Genomic DNA, 25,838 nt, shown 5'->3' with positions numbered 1-25,838 from the left:
GGCGACTTCACAATTGAAATGCCTGTTCTCGGATGAGAGCGGTGATGCCATGTTCAAGCGCCAGACTGTCACGGAAAGTGACGCTCATGTTTTAGGAATCGACGTAGTCATTGTTTGGGGTGCATACGCCTTTTCTTGAAACGTATTGATCTCTGGCGAGTCCCTTGCGTTAGCCCGGAGAACCTGATGCTTACGACTCCGATTCATTCATTTTCTATTCTTACCTACTAGACGCACATGCTCCTGTTGCAAACTCCATCTGTGTCGTCAGACTGACTCAGAAATACTCGCTTATAGATTAACGCCCGGGAACTGTATGCAGACATAGACTGATCCGAACATCCCAGATTCGAACCCGGCCACGGCTGCCGCGTTTTGATGGAGGCGAAACAAAAGGCTTCCGTGCGCTTTGCGATGCCATTGCGCATTAAGACCACCAGGCGGTGTTGTTGCTGCGCGTCTAGGAAGCACGAAAAGAAAATGCACGGGCCTGCCAACTGGCTCTACAGCTGAGTCACCCCCGTTGCCTGGTGCGAACATAGTATAATTTGAAACAAAGAGAGAGAGAGAGAGAGAGAGAGAGAGAGAGAGAGAGAGGTGCGATTTGCAACACCCTCATATATATACCATCGAAGCGGCGGCAAGTGCAACCTGGGCATGCACAACCGATACCAAAAGCCCGGTGGCAAAGCAGCCTCCGCCGCAGAGGGCGAAGGCCGCTTGGCTCCTACCACCGTAGGGCAGGGCAGCAACCACCCACTCATACGATAGCAAAAGATAAAATGAAATAAAATCCAAATGATACGTTACGAAACATTATACAAAAATAATGCGAAGTGATGTAAAAATGTGACCTCGACAGGTCACGTGATCAATAGGCCACGTGGTCGATGACACTGGGCACTGTATTGATTTGCAATGACGTCATTTAATATGAACGTCGACCAAGGAATATTCAGTATTTCTGGCACTATGGTGCTTTACAGCGAACCTTGCGAAAGAACCACTGGTTCTAAATCACCCTTACTTGTGCTCAATGCCAGCACTCACGGGGGTCATCTGTAAAGTCTTTTCTGGCAACCGGCGGCCGAAAGGGCCGAATGTCTCCTACCAATGAGCTGATCGAAGTGGGGCTCCGAAAACACCTGGTCCCCCAAAGGGCGCAGACACATCAGCCTTAATCCCGGATTAAGCGAGCCACTCGGTACGCGGGCGAAATTTATTAGAACCTTCATCCTGCCCTTTGCATGCCGTGCGTGTAAGAGCCAAGAACAAGAGACGACAGCAGCCCCGTCTATCTTCGATCTTCTCGTCGTAAGGCATGTGCACGTTTGGGTATTTTCTTTTCGTTTAAGTTGTTGAGAAGAGGGCTTTCATTTTCTAAATGGCACCTCTTTTCAAGTCAGGCTTTCTTAGTTAGGCTTTCTCAGTATAGAGCCTGCTAAATATAAACCTCTTTTCTTGCTGCCCCTTTTTAGCTCGATGCAGCGTGTATACCGTACTACGCAAAAAAAAAAAAAAAAAAAAAAAAAAGAAAAGATAGGACAGCCCCGGTGTTAATCGAAGCGTTAAAGGTCCATGATTTTCTCATTTTTACCACGCTAGTAAAACTCAGAAGCGCTCCAGTTGTAGGAAACACACTTGTTCGCTGAGCTAAGCGCGGCTTAGACTGAGCTAAGCTTTATACTTGGCATCAACGGATGTGCTTAACATTCCGGGATTAAGGACCCTTTTTTAGCTCTTCTAAATATTCTTTCAAGCAATAGTTTAGGCCTTCTTATCGCTTCCTTACTCATTAAATCGAAACAGAGCAATCATTTTTTTTTAAATCTTAACTCGTGGCTATATTGGACACCGTGCTTAATCAGTAACTGCGCATTGACACGTTCGCGTTGACTTACATGCATATGCGGCGTTCGCCTGCGAAGCTCAGGCATGCAAATTAAGTTCACGGGTTCTATACCGGTTGCAACAGCTGCATTATATATATATATATATATATATATATATATATATATATATATATATATATATATATATATATATATATATATATATATATATATATATATATATATGTGTGTGTGTGTGTGTGTGTGTGTGTGTGTGTGTGTGTGTGTGTGTGTGTGTGTGTGTGTGTGTGTGTGTGTGTGTGTGTGTGTGTGTGTGTGTGTGTGTGTGTGTGTGTGTGTGTGTGCGTGCGTGCGTGCGTGCGTGCGTGCGTGCGTGCGTGCGTGCGTGCGTGCGTGTGTGTGTGTGTGTGTGTGTGTGTGTGTGTGCATATAGGAGAGTGCGTCACTTAACAAGCTACAAGATTATGTTATCGCCTAAGAGAAATGACAGAGATATAAAGGCACGTCGCAAAATTGCATATCCGATCAATAAGTGCCCATCCACATTACCTGCCAACTGCAACCTGTCAGAGGCACATGTACAGAACGGTCCATTGTTAAAGGGAACGCACGATCACTTGACCTACACACTCCGCAAAGCGCTGCCACCGACAACTGGCGAGAATGGGCGGCACAGTGTGCATGCTAGGGAAGAGCAGCCGGCGGTGTTTACTGCGCATTTTTTGCCATTGGTTTTCACCGGCTCTCGCGGGAGAGCTTTTAAAAGCGCTGCTGCCACGCAGTCTCATGTTCCCTTTAACAGTGGACCGCCATGTACGTGATCTTTCAAGGCTGCGAGGCATCAAACGATCGAGTTCGACGTCGCCGACGCCGCTGTACAGTTTGTTCCAACGTGGGAGTACTGACGCCCTCACGTTAAAAAAGAAAGGGTGGAAAGTTATGGCTTTTCAATCCGAATGATGACGTATTAGGTGGCTTGAGATCGCAAGGAATTTGACACTGTAGGCCATCTAAGCGCTCTCCTAACAGGGTATAGCATTCGCCTCGCATTCGGGAGTGACTGGGATGCGACAGGTGAAAATGTTGTGCCCGTTGGTAGCGGATGCACTCTCTCCCTCTGTCCACCTGCGTCCTTACTGCTGGATGCGCTGTAGCCTCTAGGCAAAGATTCTGTCCAGAGAGACGCTGATGACATTACTGAGTCGCGTTTTCGAGGAACGAGATAAAAATGGATTAGTCGGCGCATGAATGTCAGTGGAGCGATATTTAAAGGCACCTGTTCAAAAACCCTGATGGTCGTAAAAAATTCTGTGCTCTCCACTTTGCCTCCGAACTGAGTACAGTGTCTTCTATATGGCAAGTAGATGATACTATAAAGAACAGACAAATAACGCGGGGGAAAAAATCAGTTCAAAAGAACACTGCAAATAGTATACCGATGTTTATAACCTGCAGATTTCGGTGGAGGCGAAAAGCAAGACGCCCGTGTGCTGTGCGATGTCAGCGCACGTTAAAGAACCCCAGGTGGTCGAAATTTCCGGAGTCCTCCACTACGGCGTCTCTCATAGCCTGAGTCGCTTTGGGACGTTAAACCCCACAAACCAACCAACCAACCAACCAACCAACCAACCAACCAACCAACGATAACCTGCAGTATAATTTTTTTTTTCCATGCAATAAATAGATAAATTTGCAAAAAAAAAAAAAAATACGTACAATAGTGAACTCATTGAGGATAACACAGCTATAATGTTTCGGGCAAGATTTCATGTTTACAAAGTAGTAAAAATGCCTTTGAATCGCAATGTCCATAGAAGCCTTACGTGGTTATAGCTACGTGAATGCCGAAAACCGAAAACATTACTGATAAATTGAACGCCAAGTAATTATCCAGCAGACAACATTCTTTCCGCACCTGCAGCAATTACAATCAAGCTCATAGTTGTCGCGGTATTCCGTTTCTTGCCATATATCATTTCAGCAACGAATGATCTGATTGAAAGCGAGCCGCTCTTATAAAGTCACCAAACGTTCTATACGTCTTCATCATTACAGTTAAGGGCTCGTTACCGACAGAAACAGCAAGGACAAGTTGAAGTCGAAGCATGGTCGGTACAGCCTTAACAAATTTTAATTCCGCCGTCCCAAAGCCATTCTTTTCTGAACCACGCCTCTCCGGTGTGTCTTGCAAGCCTCGATTAATTTAATGAGCGCGGCCTTTGAAGTTGCTCGCTCGCCCTAATCACGACGGCCTTCTTAATGAGCATACGCGAGTCAAACATCTGCCCTCACTGGTTATATTATGTCCTTTTTTTTTCACTTTTGCGCAGTGAGTTCTAGAATTTTTATTTCCACTTCTCTGTATTTCTTGCTTGTCTCGTTAAATAATTTGCTCTATTCTGGCACTGGTTATATCAAGGAAAAACCGCCACAGCCGCCAACGACAGCTCTGGCTCCGAAACTAATCACAGTCGCAAAAGAAATCAGCATCTCACTGTTCCTCTTTATTAAACAAGCGAGGTATGGAATAAAAATTCGAATATTTTACATTTGTCTTTTCATTCTATGTGAGGGGCAGCCAATAAACCAGTTAGGCATTCAAATTTGACGTTAAAATTAAAAGCAGGACACTTAATTGCTCATTACACGTGACAATGCGTTACCATAGCCCGCTGTCTATAAACACCCATATCACAGCAATCGTAGTGAGACTCGCTTCTATGGACACTTTTGCACGAGCTAGTCGATAGTGCGACTCCCGTTCGATGACTAAGGCGCATATTGCAATCAGTAATCCTGTGCAAATTCTCACTCAGATTCGCGATCGCAGTCAGTGCCGCCTTTGTGCGACAGTTCGGAGACCAAAAATCTTTGATCCAGGCACCACTACCACCTCGTGTGACAGGGCACCACACAAGGAAGACACCTCAACGGAGTCGTCGTACTATCGCGTAATATAGGCAGCTTTAGGATATAGGTTCGAACAAGAGAACGCTCACCACATACAGCTGCATTATTCGCCCTTACATCAAAGAATTCTGCGAACGCACATTGGCACTTCCGCTCAACCTTTCACCGATAGTGTCACCATGCTACAAAGCTCGGTCATAGTACACGTTTGCTGTCACTAACCTAGCGGAGGCGCACTAGCTTGCACGTGCACCGGGGAACCTGGGCGCATGCCGCGCTTTCGCAGTTTCAGGCGTGCATGCTAACTCTCTCTGTCTAACACACTGTACTGGAGAGCTGTAGAGTGTACTGGAAAAGTACAGGATGATTCAGATTTTTCCGCACATGCTGGCGTGCCCTCGTCTCTTCAGCGGAATCAAAAGCTTAAAACATGCTATGGCAATAGCTCGCATCATGAACACCTAGACGACGCACATATACTAGGACACGCATGAATGCTTATGTCTATAGCTCTCTGTTAATGCTGTAACCTATGCCCATCGCCATCGCATGCTTCGGAAGTAAAGGCCTAGGCCAGTCCCTCCCAAAACATTAGAAGTCTTCCTTGAGCACTAACTTTGATTTATACAAGCCCGGCCTCTTCGTGGAAAAGGCCGGCACACCTCAGCCTAAAGGTACGCACACGTTCACACACCTCTAACTGGACATGTTTCTTTGTGGAAAGGAAGTTAACACCAACGAAGCATGAGCAAAATACATACTCGTTATGCTGACGCTGAACATGCCCGTTGCGTTGTACTTTGGTCTGTACTTAATTTGAACTGGAAAGTTTAATAAATAATTAATTAATTAATTAATTAATTAATTAATTAATTAATTGATTGATTGATTGATTGATTGATTGATTGATTGATTGATTGATTTATTGATTGATTGATTGATTGATTGATTGATTGATTGATTGATTGATTGATTGATTGATTGATTGATTGAAGGCGCAAGGTCGCTGTGGAGAAAAAGGGAAAGAACGTTAGTCACATATTGAGGTCCGAGTCTATGTCCATTTTTCTATGGCTGACAAGATCAGAACGGCTGTAAGTTCAGAATCGTTTTCTTTGCATGTTTCGATGCCATTTCCTGACGGCTGCTAGAAAAGATCTCATATTGCCATCTTATTGCCGCTTCTTTGTTTTCCTAACATTGCAATCTCCGTAATCATCATCATCACCATCAGTACTATGTCCCCTGCAGAGCGAAGGCCTCTCCCAGATTCCTCCAATTAACCCGGCCCTGTGCGAGCAGCATCCACTTGACCGCTCAAAACTTCTTTACCTCATCCTCCCACCTAACTTTCTCAGCGGAGCCCTGGAATAGGGGCACCGACCCTGTGAGAAGGCGGAAGATGGAACTCTTCTGCTACTAGCACAAGACCCTCCTAGAGAAACTAACGTATTTCCTATCCTATCCTATCCTATCATCATGCTACGCTTTCCTTCCCTTATAACCCAATTTGTTGCCTTAGCGACCATCTGTTATCCTTTGTGCGCACTACCTGTCCTGCCCCTGCCGATTACTTCTTCATGAATTGACTAAAATGTCATTAACTCGATTTATTTCTTTTACCCATTCTTCACGCTTTCCATCTCTTAACGTTACACTTACAATCTTCCGCTCTACAGCTCTCTGCTTATTCCTCAACTTATGTAGCGCCTGTCCTGAGTTTACATATTCGCCAACACCTTCCAGTGCTTCGCTACATATTGCAAACTGTTCTTCCTTTCAGAGGCTGTTGAACAGTATTTTATTCTTCCGTATATTAATTTTTAGGTCTATCTTCCTGGTTTTCATGTCGAGGTCATCACTCATCAATCACTCTTTCTGATTCGTCGCCTGACTTTTTCAGCAAGGCAAGGCCGTCAGCGAATCTCCGATTACTGAGGTATTCTCAATTAGCCCTTATCCTTAAGGACCCAAACTGCTACCATTCAGTCTCTGAATACTTCCTGTGAGCAAGCTGTGAATACTACTGGAGAGATCGTGTCTCCTTCCTAACACCTTTCTTTAATAGAATTTTATTACTTTCTTTTTGCAGAACTATGGTTGCTGTGCAGCCATTATAGATATATTCCAGCATACTTTCACGCATGGCTCATCTACACCTTGATTTCGAATGCCTGCATGACTGCTAATGTTTCGATTGTGTGAAATGCTTTCTCGTAATATATGAATGCTATATATAGGAGCTGTATATATTTAAAGCCTTTTTATATCACCTGGTTCGTTTTATGGATATGATCGACGATAAAGTGTCATTTCTGAAAACGTGCTTGATCCTTTAGTGGATTGAAGTCTAAGGCTCCCCTGATTCTGTTAGTGACAGCCTTAATAAATACGTACATCGTTTCGTACGTAACGGATAGATATAGGTCATTAGTTTGTAATATTAAAATGTTACTTTACGTTAGGTTTATTGATTTTCGTTCTTTAGAATGGCTGCTAGATCTGTTAATGAAACCGGGGAGCGACTAGACGGCAAAAATACCTCATTTTATTTCTTAGAGGTATTGGTGAGATGCACAAGTTTAGCAAACTGTTAGCGAGAGAACGTTACGTTCTAGACACAGTTTACATTGTGCTTTCCGAGCATACGCACCGATGATATAAGCGTTGAAGGACGAATAAATGCCAGATAAATACACCAGACCTTAAGCTCTAAACAGAGCTGTATGTTTTTAAATCTGGAAAGTTCAAGGGTTCTGGTCAAAGTTATTGCGTGCCGCTGGGTACCATCGAGAAATCCCGAGAATCGAGCTGTCGAAAAAATTAGCCTTTCCGATTAATACGTGCGAACGCACTAATTGGCATAGTTTTAGCAGTTTAGCCTTCGTGCGAAACTCAGTCACACCGCGATGTCAGTGCATATAAAGGTCCCTAAGTGGTGGAAATTATTTCGAAGCCCTCCACTGCGGTTTTTCTTTCTCTCTTTCATTCTCACCTTCCCTTATCGTACGGCGCGGGTCAAGCTCACCCAGCGAGAAATGTGAAAGACACTACGCCTTTCCTTTCCTATACACCAGTTCGTAATTTATGCAGAGTTTACAAAGTGTCCGTGACCGTGCGATATCAGTTCACGTTAAAGAGCCCCGGGTGGTCGAAATTTCCGGAGCCGTCAACTACAGCATTTCTCAAGTCTGAGTCGCTTTCGGGCGTTAAACCGCAGAAACTAAACGCCTAGTTTGTTTGTTTTGGGGGAAATAAAAGTGCATTATTTTTTTTTGTTCAGTCCTCGGTGCGCACCTACACGAAGCGAACATACAACATTTGACGATTTTGCGAGGCACTGAACTTCCTGAAGTAATTATAGAACAATTTATTTTTCTTTGAACCTTAACTGACTACTAATTCAAAGTGGACGGCCAATATTACTGCAAGAGCATTGATATTCTGGCAAAACCACTCACAAAACATTTCAACATCGGTACAGTTGTGAGTAAATGAGAACACCATTACCGTACAACAGTTGGTGCATATATCAGTTTGAAATGCGTGCAGCCGCTTATGCCATGGAACATTTAACAGGGAATGAGCATTTTCTACTCTTTACTGGTTGAAAAAATGGGCGCCGGCCTGTGGTCTAACTATACTATACTATACTATACTATACTATACTATACTATACTATACTATACTATACTATACTATACTATACTATAAAGACGCGGAAGACATCTCATTTCAAAAATGCTTCGTCACGTTTGTTCAGGTAATTTCATGAAATCGCCATCCTCCTCCTCCATCACTTTACCACTTTGCCCAACTATGAGCCGTGACTGACTGACCACGGCCGCTCAATGGAGGCGCACTTGGTGCGGCCCGTCGCGTCGCGCCTCAATGGCTGGGGAAGCGCGTATTGGGAGAAGTTACAGTTTCCGCCGCGGGGGCGCCACCACTCCAGGACAAGGCGCCGCCGGTACGGACGAGCAGACGACGCGGAAGGAGCGCGCTGGCTGAGTTGGCGCGTGTTATCGTTTTGACTACTCAGCATACCTGCGTGGTTCTGATAGTTCTGCATGCGTGTCATCGGTGCCTGTGTCAACAGCGTCCTAAGCGTATGCAGCACCATGCCAGGCAACTGCTGTGTGCCGCTGTGCACCACGAAAGCAAGAAAAGATCGGTTACCATGGGTTCCCGTGCGATTCACAACGTCGAGCAGCATGGCTGAAAAACATATCTCGGGAAGGTTAGGACGGAAAAGGAAGCCGGTGGGAGCCGAGTGACAAGTCACTGGTATACTCACTGCACTTCACAGATGACGATTACAGGAAGAACATAAAACTGAAGATCCTGCTTCCTTCAGCTGTCCCCTTCGTGTTCCCGAACTGCCCACCTTACAAGTTGAGTTACTCACGCGGGCTCATGTTGAGCCAAACAACCTTGAAAAAATTAATGTGCGCAGGTCAATAGCTTTATTTTCCCCACTTGTTATAGCTACACTTCATTTCCTCCTGGACAACCCCCCGTGTCATCCTGAAACATGTGTGTTTCAAGATAGGTGCGCCACGATCACTTTTATGACGATGATATCAAAATGGTATGCCTTGCTCAACATCGCATAAGTGAAGCCATAGAGACACCAAGAGGAGCCGCTTTATTTGTCAGATGACGAGTGACTCTCTTGGTTAGAGTTGGAATTTGCCATATCAAAGACATTCAGGTCCTAGGAGGCACGTCGAAGCAAAGGCTAACCAAGCAAATTAACGTACGAAGCAACAATCATGACAACCAGATCCACAGTGGCGCAAATTAAGTACCTTCTTGATCACATCAAGTATCTTGCAACGTCTTCTGTGTGCCTTACGAGTGCATTGCGTTTAACCGAATCTTATTTTCAGCTTCCGATACGCCCTAAAGCAGGACCTCAACAGCAGGCCTGTAGTATCGCTTTTTAGCAGCCTAAGGCAATTCAAAGGCGGGAACGACAGAGTTGACGCAAGGGCTGCAGTTTTCACCTCGGAGAAAATACTGAAGGTACAACTAGCGAAAAAAAAAATATATCCACTGAGATACACATTTTGCCATGCTTTGTGCAGGTTGGCATCTTGCAAGCATCAGTCTGCAAATGCACCTATCAACAATAGACAGCTATAAAACATGGCATTCGTGATTATGAAAGTCGTACCTTGCCAACTGCCATATCACGTCTGCTGCGAGAGAGTTTTCGAGTCAGCTTGGATTCATTCATGTGTGGTGTGAACCAGCAGCTGACATAGAGTTAGCACCGATTGAATTTTTGGCTGGTTACCTTGCACGTCCATTTGAAGATAAAGTATAAATAGTTTAACAGAATCTCATGAAAAATTTTTATTTATTCTGTTTTCAGTGCCTGCCCGTGTTTTCATTATTTATATATTACCAAAGTTTAAATAACTTCTAGTGTTTACTTTAGAGTGTCAATAATTTTATTTTATTAGTCCCCATCCATTTATTAACTTTGTGCCTTGTGATTCCTGCAATACCCTGGACTTATCAAAATTCTTGATGATGGACGCCTATGGTATCTGAAAATCACCATGCACCTTTGTTAGCAAGGTGATGAAGTTCCTGCAGGTCATAAGAAGCAGCAAGCTATGCAACATGTTAATTTCATCCCTTCCCTATTTTGTGCAATTTCCAGAGCTGATTTGCGAGAGAAAAGACCGCAGTCACACTAAGGACCTAACTAAACTAATGCGACCACTGCTGACCAACTGGACAGGCAACATTAATCAGACAGTGAAAAAAATCACGCTTGCACATAAACATTTTCGAGAAAAGTTCTTCGCTTGTAAAATAAGCTTGCGTGTCTTCTGTGCATCACGCGGCTTCATAAACGAGAAAAAAATTGCCAGAGCCTGCGGGCGTGTCGTTGAACTGGCTTTCTTGTGTTGTTTCTTTTGCAACAGTTTGTGTTAGCTAGTATGTTTTGGTGGTGGTACCCACTTGAATATTATTTCCAGTGAAAACGGAGGAACAGGCTGAACAATAATGTTGAACGCTACGTCCAGAAAAGTGCACGCTGAATAAATGGCCCCAAACCATGTCCCGATTTCAAGATTGCAATATCTAATACGTTATTACAGTGGTTGAAACGCAACTAAATGGGTGCGCACTCAGCGAAGCACACGACTGCCCCGTTCTCGTTGTAAACGGAAGACCACGAATGACTTGGAAAAGCCTAGTGATGATGACTTGCCGCTATCATCTTATCAATAGCAAACTTGCACATAGCATCACATACTGAGTGAAACGCAGCTCATAATCCTAAATTGAGCAAGCGCCGACCACGCGTACGCCGAAACGAAAGCACAGCCACGGCCGTTGCGCGCAGCTCTCCGCCCGAACTCGTCCCGGAGCGGTGGCGCCGCAGCGGTGGCGATGAGAACTAGGCGCAATACGGCTCTTCTGGGCGACGCGACGGGCCGCACCCAAGTGCGCCTCCATTGAGCGGCCGTGGACTGACTGTGTGATTCTTGAATTTAGGGGGGTGGACGCGTTCTAGGTGGGGGGGGGGGGGGGGGGGATTGAAGGGTGGGGTGGTTAGCCCCCCTATTGCCTCCTCATGAGAGGGACACTGTTGGGGAGCTATGCCTGGGGGAAAACCTCCACGCGCGTAGCGGAGCGACCACTAGCGTGTGCTGCCATCCCTCATTGACCTCCTCAAGCCGACACTGACTAAGTATTGAAATCTTCCCGGCAGGTGGCGACATATTCCCACAAAGGGAATAGTTGCTTTTTGGGTGAAGGCGGCACTGAAATTGACGAAACCGGTGGCAAGTTATGCGAACTGATGAGACAGGTACTCAGAGAAGGTTCTGCTGGCATTTTTTCTAGCTCCCAATTTCTCCAGTTGTATTTAATAGTTTATCAGTTCACCTTGAGTTATTTCTTATAGCTGCGCTTTCAGGCTCAAACAACTCATCCAATGCGCTAGACCCGATACCCCAGTTTTCTTATTGTTAGTTTCACCATTTTATGGTTACAGCTCTTCAAAACATTATTAAAGGGACGGCATGGGATGTAACAGTATCTCGGTTGAAGGACTGGTTGCCTTCCTTACAGTGATGAGGACCCTTGAAGGCAGGAAATTACCAGCGCACGTTTTGTCCTTCGGCCTTGAAAAGAAAGTAGATAAGCAAGAAATTCTATGTCATTAATAGCGTGCCTTTGTGTCCATTCATAATGCGCCATAAAGCGAACTACACGCCTCGCTTACTTTAGGTTGTCTGCTACACCATGAAGAATAATGATAATGATGATGCTCAGAAAAGTTTACAGCGCCATCTAGCCTAAGGTAGAAAAACTACAGTGTATGGACAGAACAGGGCTTGCGCGCGCTCGGTATGTGGACGTGAGGAGCGAGAGAGAGAACGGCAGGTGGCGCAGCGGACGCGACAGCAAGCAAGCAGCTGCAGCAGCTTGTGCTGCTTGTGCCCTGAACAGCCAGCCCGTTCTTTCCCCCTCTCTTCATTCTTCTCCCTCTCCTGCCACTGCGGCTGAATGGGTCAGCCCGCAACGGGCTCTGTTTACATGTCAGTCGCTCGTTCCCGGCGTAGTGTGCTTCGTCGCTGTTGGGGCAGCAACCAACAGTGATGCACCTATAATGGCGGCTGCGACGTCGCCCGCGTCTCCCGAGCAGTTTCGCCGTGAGCGAACTGTAACCGACGCCATCATTGACAAGAAGTCCGACCTCGGTTCGCGTAAGCTCGTCGCCATGGAGCGCGAGTCCCTGCAGCGCCGCGCGTCCTCCGACGCTGGCAGCGGCCACCATCGCCGGAGCTCGGCGGCAACGTTCGGCGGCGGCGCGCCGAGGATCAAGAACCGCATTCGCACTCCCGACCTCGAGCAGCTGCGCTTCATTCTCGAGTGTTTCTTCCTGTCATTCGGACCCGAGTGCCCGCAGCTTGGTCGCAACCACCCAAACTCGGACCCCGAGCGCTACGCTTCGGGTCGCCAGCAACCGCAGCAGCCGTCGTCGCACCCGCCACACCAGCAGCACTACCGACGGCGGGACAGCTCCGACTCCAGCATCGCGACGTCCTCGATTCACTCGTCGACGTCCAACGCCACTAGCTCGGATGCCTCGGAGTACGACCATGACGCGCTGCTCCGTGAGGTCCTCCGTCTCTTCGAGGCCGGCCTGGACGGGAATGGACCTGTTCTCCTCCGTCATCAGCACATCAGCGAGCTCGCCTCCCTGCCGACTGGCGGTGAGGAGCCCGAGCCGCACTTCGCCGTCGGCCCGTGGGGCATAGCCGAGTGTGGCATCTGCCTCGAGACGGTGCCGCTGTACAGGCGGCCCTGCTGTGGCTTTCCCGCCTGCACGCCCTGCCTCAAGCGGTACTACGCATCCCGGGTGCGACAGAACAGCATCCAGATCGAATGCTGCAACGTCCGATGCCACCAGTTCGTGTCTCGAGATGAGATAAGCGCCAGGTTGCCGGCGGACTCAAAAGAGCATTTCCATCGACTCTTGGTGACTGCCAACGTCTCGACCAAGACGTGCCCGCACTGCAACCACGTTACCAGGCGGCCCAAGCCGGAGAACCAGCCGCTCAAGTGCACGGCATGCGGGGGTTCCTGGTGCTACTCGTGCCACGCGCCGTGGCACGAAGGACTGAGCTGCCGCCAGTTCCGCAAGGGCGACCGCCTACTCAAGGCTTGGGCCCGCACCACGGCACACGGACAGGTGAATGCCCAGCGGTGCCCCAAGTGCAAGATCTTCATCCAGCGCATTACAGGATGCGATCACATGCACTGCGCCCGCTGCAAGACCCATTTCTGCTACCGGTGCGGCGACCGGTTCCGGCAGCTCAAGTTCTTCGGAGACCACTACAGCAAACTGAGCGTTTTCGGCTGCAAGTTCCGTTACAAGGCCGACAAACCGCTCCAGCGAAAGATTGTCCGCGGTGCCGTGTTCGGCGGAAAGTTGGTCGCTGCACCCATAGTCGGTGTTCTGGCGCTGTGCGCCGGGGTCATCGTGGTTGGTGTCGGTGCGTTCGCGTTCCCTCTCTACGGGGGTCTTCGACTAGTTCAGCGCTACCACAGCGTCAAGAAGTCCGTAAATCTAGAGACGGACTCTACACCTCGGCTGGTATGTTTCTCGTGAGTCGCTTATTGTCCGTTTGTCGCCCACACCTCTGCTTAATTCTGCAAGCACTTGTACAGGCTCTGTATCACCTGATTCCCCCCTTTCTAGCCACCCTACACGCGTGGTGTACCGCAAGCACAGACAGGGCTACTCTTTGTAGCATCTACTTTGATGTGCTTATTTTAATTATGCATGTCTAAACGGCGGTGGCTCCGACGAAGTCTAGTACAGGGCACCATTCTTTTTGCGCCATTATTGTCTCCTAAAGCACTGTTCAGTTTTTACAAAGCTTCTTGTGCAACTTTTGGTGTCACATATTTCTGAGAGGACTTGTTCACAGTGATCGTTGATGCTGTTATGTACCGTTACATGTTGTCTATTCTGAATAACCTTAAAAGAGAAATACAACAGTGGTCAAGTGGAGATGCTTCAGGAGATGATAATATTGGAGATGGTTCGAAGAGACCTCTGCAGTTTGATTTATGACCACTTTTGTAAACAAAGCATAAAAATGTATTTCTATAAGATTTGCATCGGTTAGCACTTTGTACTATAATTAGATATATTTGGACCTTTATTTGGTGCTGCGATTCTGTGCACTGTGATGGCCAAACTAATGATCATGTGCTCTTTGTAATATCATGACCACTTAAAATAACTTCGCTCAACAGAAAAGAAAAAAAAAACATTATGTCACTCAGTGGTGATATTTTTTGTTAATGGCATCCTTGGCCTTGCAATGCCTTGTGATCTTTGAACAAATGTCTTCCCAAGGTGCTTGTGCACGCCTTTTATCAATCGGATGCTTGTTCAGTAGACGGTGCTTTCAGTCCTCTTGGCAGCATTTGGCAAAAGCAAAAAAATTACACCATGAAGGGCCAGCACTGGTAATGAAATCTTTTTTGAAGTCTTTTTAAAACCTCAGAAAATTGCGTTAATTGGTTCTACCACGTCATTTTAGAGCTCTTACACCTTGAGGTTTGCTGCTAAATGGGGGCAGTTATTCCTACGGGTTACTGTTAAATATTCTTGTGATTGGTTTTTAGTGTTACCAGCCATACAGTGATAACAGAATATTTATGGGTACTTTATTTGCTTTCAATGACAATGCTTGGACCATTCAAGCTGCAACCTTAGATGTTTAGTCTGGTAATTTTTTTTTTTTTTTTTTTTTTTTTTGTGCTAGTATGCTTACCTACACTCTTCACTGGTCTGTAATATAGTTTAAAGCAATTATAGTTTTGAGGTAGTCGTGAGGAAAAGCTGTTATCCCCTCTTGCACCATTTGTATAAGATGTTTGGGAAATGCGATCAACATAACCGTTTCTTGTATTAACGCTGTGTGTTGCTAGGTAGCTGTCGACCGTAAGAAATATCAGCTTTTATCTGTGATTATTACTCCTAGGCACTGTGCACTTGGGCAGTGTAGGACTTGGAGACATACTTATCTCTGACATATGGGGTGATGTGTTTATATATAGAGAGTACTGGCAGAAGTAATTGTCAAAACAAAGAGGCAAAGACGTTATGCTTGCACTGAGGTACCCGGATAGTCAAGTCTTCAGGCGTGTTCTGTCCTACTGGTGTACTGGTGATAGAATACTTGAGAAGGAGGGTTGCTTGCTTGTTTGGAGTGTCTAAATTTCCCCCTACACTTTATGAAACGGCGTGTGAGACAACTCCCTTTGTTTGATTGAGTCGCCACCGATTCAGCAAGTGCTTCGAGAGGGAGGAGTAATCACGCGCCGTTTTTTCGCGCGACCTTCCGCGCGAAGAAATCTGTTTCCCTCTTTTATCTTGTTGGTTGTTACCTTTTCAAGAGGCGCTGAACCCTGGCTGCTCTCATTAAAAGAGCTGCGTTCAAAACGTATGCATCATTTTATCTCCCACGTTTTCTTCTTTTATCGCAAGAAAGAAAAAAAAAGCAGCAGCCAGGGGCGAGACTGTTGAGAGGATTTCGTTGAGCGTGTACCGCCTTGCAATGCGCTCGCAAACAGGAGCGCAGTGCGAATAATCCGACTTTGTGCGACGTTGCGGGGCGTCCTCTCTCTTCGCTTTGTATGTGTCTCGAGCTGCTTCACGTATGGTGCTTTTTAGACAGGGTTTATGGGCTTCGAGAGTCGTGCGAAGCGCTGTCTGGTTGACGCGGGCGTTCAACTCGGCGCCGCTTGATTGCACCGTTGGTTTTGCGCAAGTCCTCGACGCCGCGCAACCGCCTTGTAGCAGCGCTCCTCAACGCGTGTTCTTGGGAGGCGAAACGAAGCGTGAAGGCCTCGTTCAGATCGAGTTCATTTGCGACAGTTGGTTCCCACTCGCGTGATCCGATGGTTACGAAGTTTCTCCGGATTGTGTAAGGGGATCACGGGTGCGCTCGTTTTACGATTGGATCACGGTGAACCACGGTGGCGGCACGCAAGAACAGATAGCTAAAATGTGAAGAAAATGGCGGGCTCTAAATGTATTGCAGCATATACGGCCATTGATCTGAGAAGACCTTGAAGTCGAGCTTCCTTGTGCCTAGTGTGGCGTTCGTGCCTGGAAGCCAAAGGCACTTTGCAAACGCGATACGGACTCGCATCCGCTTTTGTTGTTGTTATATTTTGCAGCTGCCGTTAGAGGGCATGCTTTGCCTCTAGCGCCAGGCGGCGAAGGTCGGCTTTGAGGTCGCACACCCTTGAATCAAGCTGAGCCTTTACTAGGGATTTTTTTCTCTCTTCTATTTTTTTTTTTTTTTTATAAGACGACCTCCTTGCAATCTTTGCAACAGCAGAGTCCGACTCCATACACGCCACCTTGAGGCGGCATCGGCCCTGACATGCAGTTTCATAGCAAAGTTTCATTCTTTGTTTAGACCTTGTGTCCGCCGCCTGCGAGTCGCTCGTGTACGTCGACTGGTTTCCTTTTAATACGCGTGTACTTATTGGGCTGCATCTAGTAGACCGGAAGCGCTGATTCAAACGAATGGAACGGACTTCCTGAGACTGCATTCCCTTCCACATGTACATTGTTGAGTGACTATTGTCAAAGGAGCTTGTTTTCACCTACATTGCTCTCCTGTCGGAGCGTGCGACGTTATACTCCGTAAAGGTATAATATCGGGACTCACTCCATTTTCCACTCTCGCCATTCACCTTACGGCTGCCCTAAACGTCGAAGATCGCACAATGGAAAACCTAACGCGACTTACAAGGAGACGAACGCCGTCAGCTCTCGAATGTCGTCTGGGCAGGCAGACAATATGCAGCCGTTAGCAATACTGGCAGTGTGCGCCATTCCTGTGGGCTGCAAAAAATGCTGCAAAGCATTTTTTTCCCCCTTTCTTTAACGTAACAGTATACATTAGGAAAACAAGGAAAGGAAAAAGTTCGTTGGAGGATTGCTATCGAACCAGACATGTTTGTTTATAGAAGCCGAGCAGTTCGCCACTCGAAGTGAAGAGCCACAAAAAGTGCTCCACAGATATTTTACTTGTTGCTTTGGTGAGCTCGATCTTTGTGTGGTACTGCCCGAATAATCTGCTCTCCGCTCTGGCAGCCTCGAAAGCTCTCGGGGGCGTGAAAGGCACCGCTTCGAGACAGCAGAGAAAGAAAGCTGTTGTGGCCCATTTGTGCTGTCTGGGTTTGCTTGCTGTTTCTTGCGCCCTATAGTAGCAGCGGTTGTGTACCTCTAGTAGCGTGTTCTAGTCCGGAATATACGCGCATTGAGTCTCTGTATTGATCGGCACGGATATATTACTTTCTTGTTTTCTCTTCCTGGCTTGCTGTTCCGAAAAAAATGAAAACAAACACGTAAGCAGGAGCAGAGAACTCCGTTATCGACGCATAGGAGCCGGCGCAACTGCTTTCGTGCGCAGAATATTTTTGGACGGTTTTCAAGCCTCGATGCCCTGCAAAGAATGTACCGGTTTACAGTCACCGTCGCGTGTTTCCTCTCGCCTTTTTTTTTTTCTTTCGTTTTATCTTCACTGTTGCGGTTGCATGCTCGGGCAAGGTCGTCATCCAGGGCTGTTACGGTGCTTTTGCCAGGTCTCGCGGTGTTGCTACCCGTTCCGGTTATTTTATTTGCAGTGCGTTCTTTCGCATGGCTGTTGCTTTTGGTTTTCTTTTTTTGCTGGACAGGCAGAGAACTGTAGAAAATGCCGAACGTACACACTCGTTCTCATAAAAACGGACATGCTAATTATTGCTTCTGGCGCCCATGGATGCCTGCTCATGACACGAGTCCAAAAACTACTTGTGAATCTGCTTGGATTAGCCGCCGAACTTCGCGTTTGGCAAAGTTATGGTTAAAGTTTCGTCTTCAGAGTGGAGGCCTACTACGTGTATTGAAACCAGAATCGTCTGTTGGTGTCGCCATCTGCTAGAAAAAGAGAGCTTGATGTCCTTGCGGAGCGCTCCGTGTTTTCATGACGGCCGCTCGCTTACCCCGCTGCTCGGCTCACGAATACCCTGTAAAATGTGAAAGCCAAAGACAGAGCAGCCATGCATTTGCTGCCGCTGTCACCTGCGTTTGGGTATAGTGTTTTAATCGTCAGAACTGCGTATTTCTCTTAACGCTACTGCGTATTTCTCTTAACGCTCGAAGTCTTGCGACCAGCTTTGGTCAAATATCGCGGGCCACCGGCAACTGTGCTTAGCCAGTGCGTTTACCAGATGCGCCGTTTCGCATGTCTCAAGCCTTGTTCGTCTGAGTTGGATGCAATTGCGCTGCATCTTGATGCAGAGTTCTGTGGTGCTTCCGCTAACAAAAACAAAACAGGCTCCATGTCATAATTTGACCAGAGCCTGCGGCCCGTATTTGGAGGCAAGCAGATCGTGGCGCTGCCTGTGGACTGATGTTCACGGCACCCTGCAATTTTTCGTCCTTCATCGCATTTATGCCGAACTGCTTCGGGCAGTTCACTTGGACGCCGCAAGTTGGCGGGACAATCTGCTAACCTCCAAGTTTTGAACCAGAGTGCCGACCTTTGAGTGAGAGATGAGCTGCAAAGGGGTTTCGAAATTCGTGTGACCATTTGTGGAGAGCTCTGTATTGATGAGCATGTGACGTCACAACTCTAGCTATGGTAATGCTGCTGCTTTTGTGTCCTGCATCTGTACACCCGCGCAACTCTTCTGATCGCGTTCTCCTTTGTGTGTTGACATATACCTGTTAGTACATATGCGTATGTGAATACAATATGCTGCCATTCCATGTTTTTAATTTCTTTTTTTTTTTTCTACGCGTCGTACTCCTGCCCACTTCCTGGTTTGTGATCGTGTGTTGTACATGTCAGCGTTTTCATTGTATTTCTCGAGTAGTCAAAGTGTGCCCTTGAGATGCTATTTATTTGCCTGTATTTATTTTTTTTTTCCGACATAATATGAGAGAAGGGAAGTGATGACGACACCTAGCCGAAATCGTAACCCATTGTACGGTACCCGCTCTGCGCAGACAACTTGGTGCAACCCATTGTTTTGGCTCAATGTGCTTAGGTATACTCTAGTATTGTTTTTGTTCCACATTTCCTTGTACTATTTAAGGCAATTGTCAACGATTGCCGCACACTTCTTGCCTAGCGCATGTCCACCAGTAGCGCGAGTTTCACACTCCAACGTCTCTCCTCCCCACATCGATACCTGGATATTTTTAATTCTGCCGCAGTGTGCAAAGGCCGTATTTTTCAACGTTTTTTTTTTTTTTTTTTTCTGATACACCAGTAATAGTAGCGATTTGTGATGCCATGTCTGACTATTAAATATACAACATTACCAGGCGGGCCTGATCGTTAGCTAAAAAGGGAAAATAATGAATGGTTAAATGAATCGTTAGAACATAAGGCTCCCGATCTCATTGCTGTCCTGAGTGATGTTCGCCAGTGGTTGCACCAAGAACAAAGGACCGCGAGACTGTGGCTTATAACTGCATGGCCCCGAGACGCGTGGTGAAAAGAAAGGAGGTAGAGAGGTGGTCCCATTGCAGTCTGCATTCGCATAGTACCGCTTCTCTAGCAATCGATACGTCGATAAACTGACGCAGTCTGTTCAATAACATGTAAATCCGACTCTGCATTGCTTTATTTTCTTCTTTTTTTTTTTTTTCTCATTTGGCCGCGTTTCGTGTTTCGTGCCTAAGAGTACGCGATGCAGGAGTCGGTGGGAATAGAGTCGGTGTCAGCAACTGCCGCAGATTCAAAGGTCTGTCTCTTGATATGCGTTCCGCTTCACCATTCTATGACCAATGCTGGGCACGTAGAGGCATGGAGACACGTAAGAAATGAATTTTTCAGTTTAGATACACGCTACTTTAGGTTAGGAAAGGAAGAGAAGCGGCAGTGATGGTTTCACTTTGCGACGAGCAGCGGCGTTCTCTGCTTAATTGCGCCTGCTGTAGGGCCACCCTTTTGAGCCGTTCCATCCGCTTTGAAGACCACCTCCAAGGCTCGCTTGGAACCAGGCTGAGCTAATGACCGTGATCGTTCTCGAGAGCGCTCTGATGTCCCTTCTCTAACGTCTAATGGGCCCTGAGATGAAACAAACTTTCGCCGTTCTGGCTGCTTTTTTTCTCATCGCGCGAGCAAGCGGCCAGCGGTCGTCTTTATATGAATGTCCATTAGGCGTGTACGCACTCTCGGATTTGTAATACTAAATTTCGCCTTAATGAACGTTTGAATACTAATTGGCTCTTTTGTTTGATAAATGAGGATCGCTTAAGGAAACGCGAGGTACGGCTGCACAAAGGACAGATGACGATTGGGGCTTCGTGATTTCCCCTTCCGCCTTGTGTCGACATTGGCCTTCAAGGTGTAATAATATCTCCCTTGCAGCCCCCTTCCTGGCTTTTGTCATCGCTTATTGCTAAGGTAATTGGGCTCTTAATTGCGTTCGCGCTCTCATATTACCCGTTGTTCCCGTGCGGCACCCGAAATTGTTGCGTCAGAGATGCCGCCCATACGGTTTCTTTCGCTGAGCGCTCTGTTAACACGTTCTGAGTCATCGATGGTAGCGTTGTGTTGTGTTGTGTTGGGTTTTATGGCGCATAAGCAACTAAGGCTATCATGCGCCAAGAGCAAGGTTAATGTTAAATCTATAGTTTATAAATATAAACTATAACTATATATATATAAATATAAACTATATATATATAAGTTTATAATATAAACTTCGTGGTATAAAAGCAATCGAGTTTTGAGTGCTAGGGAGCTAGGGCGTAAGTTTCTTTTGTTGTTGTTGTTGTTTTACTTATATCTGTGTGCAGCAGGATGAGCTTTAGTAAGCCTTGTGTACCTTTCTTGAATTTATTGAAGTGCTGTTTTCATTCAATATGATTTCTATTGCTGTTTGTGACTGACCATAAACGAAATTCTCGTAAAGGTTAATGAAATGTCTAAAGGAATTTTCGTAAGGCAAGAAAGAGCAGTTGCTGCTTGGTATGGGAGTTCGCGAAAACTCCTTTATTGCATTCTGTTCGCGTTTCTTGAAGGGCGAAGATTAGACCTTTATCGGCAGAGTGGGAAGACATTTTTCCAGAGCTCTTTGTCTTGGCGTGTCTTGAGAAATCCCTCGAGGCTAAGTCGACTGGCAGATGTTGAGCCTGGGAAACGAGGAAATTGATTTGAGTAGGGTTCTTGGCAGTGTCCGCATTACTTCCCCTTCCCCGTTCTTTCTTTTTTTCCTGCTTGCAAAATTTTCTTTATTCCTGAAACGCTCTTTGAATAAAAGCGCTGGCTAGTATAGGGCAATAAGTTTCGTCATTTCTGACGACACGTTTGGCAATTTGGACATCGTTTCCACTCGTGCCCTTGGTTTTCAATGAGCAGCCGAAGTTGCCGATGTTCGCAGTCCCGTTCTATCAACCGCAGTATTGGAAATTTACTAACAGAAGCGTATAGTGAAGAAATTACGTGGTTTGAGCCAAGTTGTCTGTGCAAGCGGGTGCCTGTCCGTATTGTACATAACCTGAACGACGTTTGTTCGGTTTGAATTTTGGTTCTGACATTCGTATAACCCTGGCCGTTATATGTGCTTGGAAATATGTGGTTACAGCGCCCCCGTTTTACGTTTGGGGATATTCTGTAACGCGTGACTGATAAACGCCGAACCTTTTCGTTTTACACCCGAGAAAGAAAATGCAGCGCTCGTTATTGTTCTAACAGCCATTTCTGGTCCATTTATTTGGGTAGGGGAAAAGATAAGCAGCATTTGCAGGCTGAGGCTGGTCGCGTCTGATAATGTATAGTGTGTGTAACAAAAAGAAAGTGCGTTTATTTGAAGCGACTCCAACAGAAATCACACTTTCGTTCTACGGCTATTGGAACCACTGGTACAGGTCTAGCCTAATCGTCATAGGGAAGTCCTGTAATCATTTTGTCTTCTCGGCGTTAAAACGAAAAAGTTCGGTGTGTGTGAGACTCAAGCCCGGTTTGTCGGGGAACCCGCGGGCGGCCACCCCGACACGTCTAGCTTGTTCCTGACAACTGGTGTCAGAGAAGAAAGGAGCGAACTGTGGACGCAACGTCTTCTTGTTTGTAGATCTTTTTTTATTTACTTCTGTCCGATGTGAGCTCGCTCTCCTCTGTGCACTGGTGGCGAAAAGAAAGAGAGATGCTATTGGAAATAAAGGCCGTCGTGTTACACGAATAAGTGGCTCTACTTCCTTTGTCTTCGTGCGTGTGCGCATGCGCGCGACGTATGCGCAATGTCGTGGACGCTAAGCTGCTAGAGATGTATATAAACTGAGAAGCTAATAGCGAATCAAGTGAGACTCTGAAGCAACCAACAAGCGCCACCTGGTAAAGCTGATCCTGCTGTGCGATTGAATAAAATGTAGATAATGTCCAGTGTGCTATAACATGTATGGAAGCGCTTAACGGCTTCGTGGAATACGCGCGGGGCACGCGGGTCAACAACCTTCGGAAGTACTGGCCTGCGTCGGCCCTTTTAGATAAAAAGAAAACATTGATTGGCTCTGAGATGCTCATTTTTTACTTATTACTAAAATTGTCCCCAGATTGCTAAGCGAACGGATTTAAAGAAGCGTTTTGGCGCCGAAAAAAGGGAAAACGCGCCGGGTCTCGGCCGCTACTAGTTGGCTTTTCTTTTTAAGGGATTTGTATCCTGTCATCTGTTTTTATTAAAACGTTTTGGTGAAGAAGCTGTAGTCAGCTTCCAAACCGGCAAAGTATCGTGGACGAGCAGGCGAAGAATCAAGGCGCTCTTCGACCCATACCCTTACTATCACCTGACTATCTATCATCCCTGTTTACTTGCAGAGACGGGAGCAAGCGAACTTTACCCTTCTAAGAGCGTATACATTGGATATGCTGCCTTATCCTGAGAGAAAGTATTAGTTAACGGATCTGCTGCCTCATGCTGAGATAAAGTATTCGTTAACGGAAAGACAGAGTTAAGAGCAAAACGCTGTTATTCGGTAAAATCAGTGCGCATTTTGTATTGAGCGCTCGCAGGACACATATAGAAAATAAAAGACAAGTATAATTAATCCAAAAGATGCAATGGTGTGAGCGGCTGTTAGTCTCTCATGTAGACGTCCGTTTACACAAAATAGCCTGTTTAGCGCATGCGCGAAGGCGCTAGATCTTGCTTGAAGATAGGTCAGCAAGCTTGCCGCAGTCGAGGAAGCTGTGGCATATACCAATTCAATCTCCCCTCTGTACCGCGAGGACACTTAGGCCTTGTTGATCCCTTCTGGTGACGCAAGGTTAAACGCTTGAATGGGCTTCCAAGCTTTAGCCTGCCGAGGTTCGTGTGCTCAGGGCTGATTGGGTCACTTGCCTTAATGGAAACAAAAGCACCCTTTAGCGCCGTTCATTCAAAAGGGGGATTGATCAGACGTCACCAAATAGCGTACTCCTGATTGCATCTACAAGAAAAGTGTTGTTTATGGTCTCAAAAAAAAAAAAAAAAGTAGCGAAAAGACCATGTCATATGGTCTCGTTGCACCACACAATCCGGCGGCCGGTCACTGCACAGTCATGCCAGCTGCCAGCTATATCATGCATACGCCTTAGCCATGCCATGCCCGTGACTCATCGCTCTCAACGCTGGCAAATGCCGGATTTTCTTCAGTACGACGTCTTTAAACGCTCTTGGGTTAATAAGTAGGACATTGCATACCACTATCACTGTTCACCTGCCTTTTGCCAACCTCTTGCTTCGCTGTTCTGGTGATCGTTATATATGATCAGCGAGTAATTTCGTCGCCTCTGGCAAAAGAATAACGGTGTTGAAGACGCCTGAGGAGGACTTCAAAATAAACAACGTACTCACGCATTCACATTATTCTCTTGAAAACGGATGTTTGATAGAAAACCTTCCGGACGGAAGAATAATAACTAAAATACATCTAGCCTTTACCATCCCTAAGACGTTTAAAGACGTCTAGGCTCCGCAATGAGAACCGTGATCACGATCTGTCATCCAGAGCGATTGTGAATAAGATTTCCTTAGCAGATACTAAATGTCCTTCAATTTCCGCGTGGTCGGCGCTTGGTATGTTTTCCTAAGATCCTATCGCATCTCTATTTTTAGGAATAAGTGGCAGCAGCGAAGACAGAGCGATCTTGATGTGTTCTGCGAGTACATAGCTTCAAATAACGCCACTCTGCTACCTTGTACATATGGAGAACCTCATCCGACCCGTGTGCTACGCATAGCAACTCGGCCGTGACCGTTGCGTACGCATGTCCTATCCTCGGATGCAGTTGCTCGCTCCAACCGGGGATGGTGAAATATACGAGCGGTACCACTATGTACGACTGCGCTTTTTTCGCCCGTATATAAGTCCTCCGTTTCACAACCTCAGCTGGGATAATTAGGCCCGACCTTGAGGAGACGTAAGCGACAGCCCTGCCCCTCGACTTGTCTGCGCGCCTGGGAAGCGTCGACGTCGTTATCGTGGCCCCCTTCTAGCCACCATAGCGTCGTATCGGTCTAGTTGGACACAACGTCATAAAACTCATATTGGGAGGATGAGTCACACACAACTGGCTGCGCAGTTACGAGTCCTCGGGTACTTCTCTTTCGCAGCACTTTATTACGGGGCATAGTCATCAGTATAAAACTACAGAAGCGACGCAGAAGACCTCCCCCATCCCCCCCCTCCCACCCCCACCCCCTTTTTCTCCTCACCAGTGTGCTTCACCGGAATGCTTGTGAAGAATGGAAGCTAAGTACTGGAGAGGCACAGTTTTGGCGGCATATTAAGATTGTTGGGCAATGTACGGAGGCTTCGCGAAAAAGAGAAAAAAAAAAAGTTTTATTTCAAGGGAAATACATATGTAAGCACCTGAGTGGATGTTATAGGTCCGCCTTTGCAGTGAAACCCTCAGTAGAAAACATTGGTTATTGTGGAAACTTCCTCGGACATACGGGAACTAATGGCGACCCTGTTTTCAACCCTCGGTCGATTCAGTCGTCCACACAGAGTACTAGTTAGCTCAGTTAATCTTCCCAGGTTTAATCGCAGGTTCGTCATTAATGTTCATTTATTACACATGTCTTAAGCGAGTGATTCTGCAGCAGTAGTTTTAAGCAGAATCTTGCTGGGCTCTGGTTGTTTATGGTTCGTCAACAGGAGTCTATCGAAGGAACAACAAACTACCTGGAGGCAGCTCCGCGCTCGCACAATCCCTTCATCGGCTTTGTGCGCCCTTCTCCACCCAGGCCATTGCAAACCCGAATGCTCTCCTTGTGGAGCTCCGAGAGCCAACTTTGACCACATTTTATATCTCTGCTGAGAATTACAATCACCATCTCGCTGTAACGTCACGGACAACGAGTGTTGGGGATCGCGGTCTCCAGCTCCGAACCGGCCAGGTGGCTTGGCTGGACAAGTCGCCGCACGTCATGGACTGTTGGCCACCACCCAGGATCAAGAGCCAGACCAACCCTAGGACGTAACTCCTTTTAAGGCTCATCAATAAAGTTTTCACTAACAGCCTACCTGTA

At 46.7% G+C, this 25,838-nt stretch overlaps 1 protein-coding gene across 1 annotated transcript; it reads left to right on the top strand.

Annotated features, from left to right (window-relative positions):
* Positions 1-12,249: 12,249 nt before the first annotated feature.
* On the top strand, positions 12,250-16,620 carry LOC146178471 (E3 ubiquitin-protein ligase RNF217-like). Its single transcript, XM_084578299.1, has one exon. The coding sequence runs from the start codon at positions 12,403-12,405 to the stop codon at positions 13,906-13,908; it is 1,506 nt and encodes a 501-aa protein (XP_084434425.1). The 5' UTR covers positions 12,250-12,402; the 3' UTR covers positions 13,909-16,620.
* Positions 16,621-25,838: the final 9,218 nt, after the last annotated feature.

The sequence above is a fragment of the Amblyomma maculatum genome, chromosome 9, assembly GCF_055883805.1.
Source record: "Amblyomma maculatum isolate TAMU_Amacu chromosome 9, ASM5588380v1, whole genome shotgun sequence".
NCBI classification, from domain to species: Eukaryota; Metazoa; Arthropoda; class Arachnida; order Ixodida; family Ixodidae; genus Amblyomma; species Amblyomma maculatum.
The sequence above is the reverse complement of the archived record's forward strand: the minus strand, read 5'-3'. Positions and strand labels throughout refer to the sequence as shown.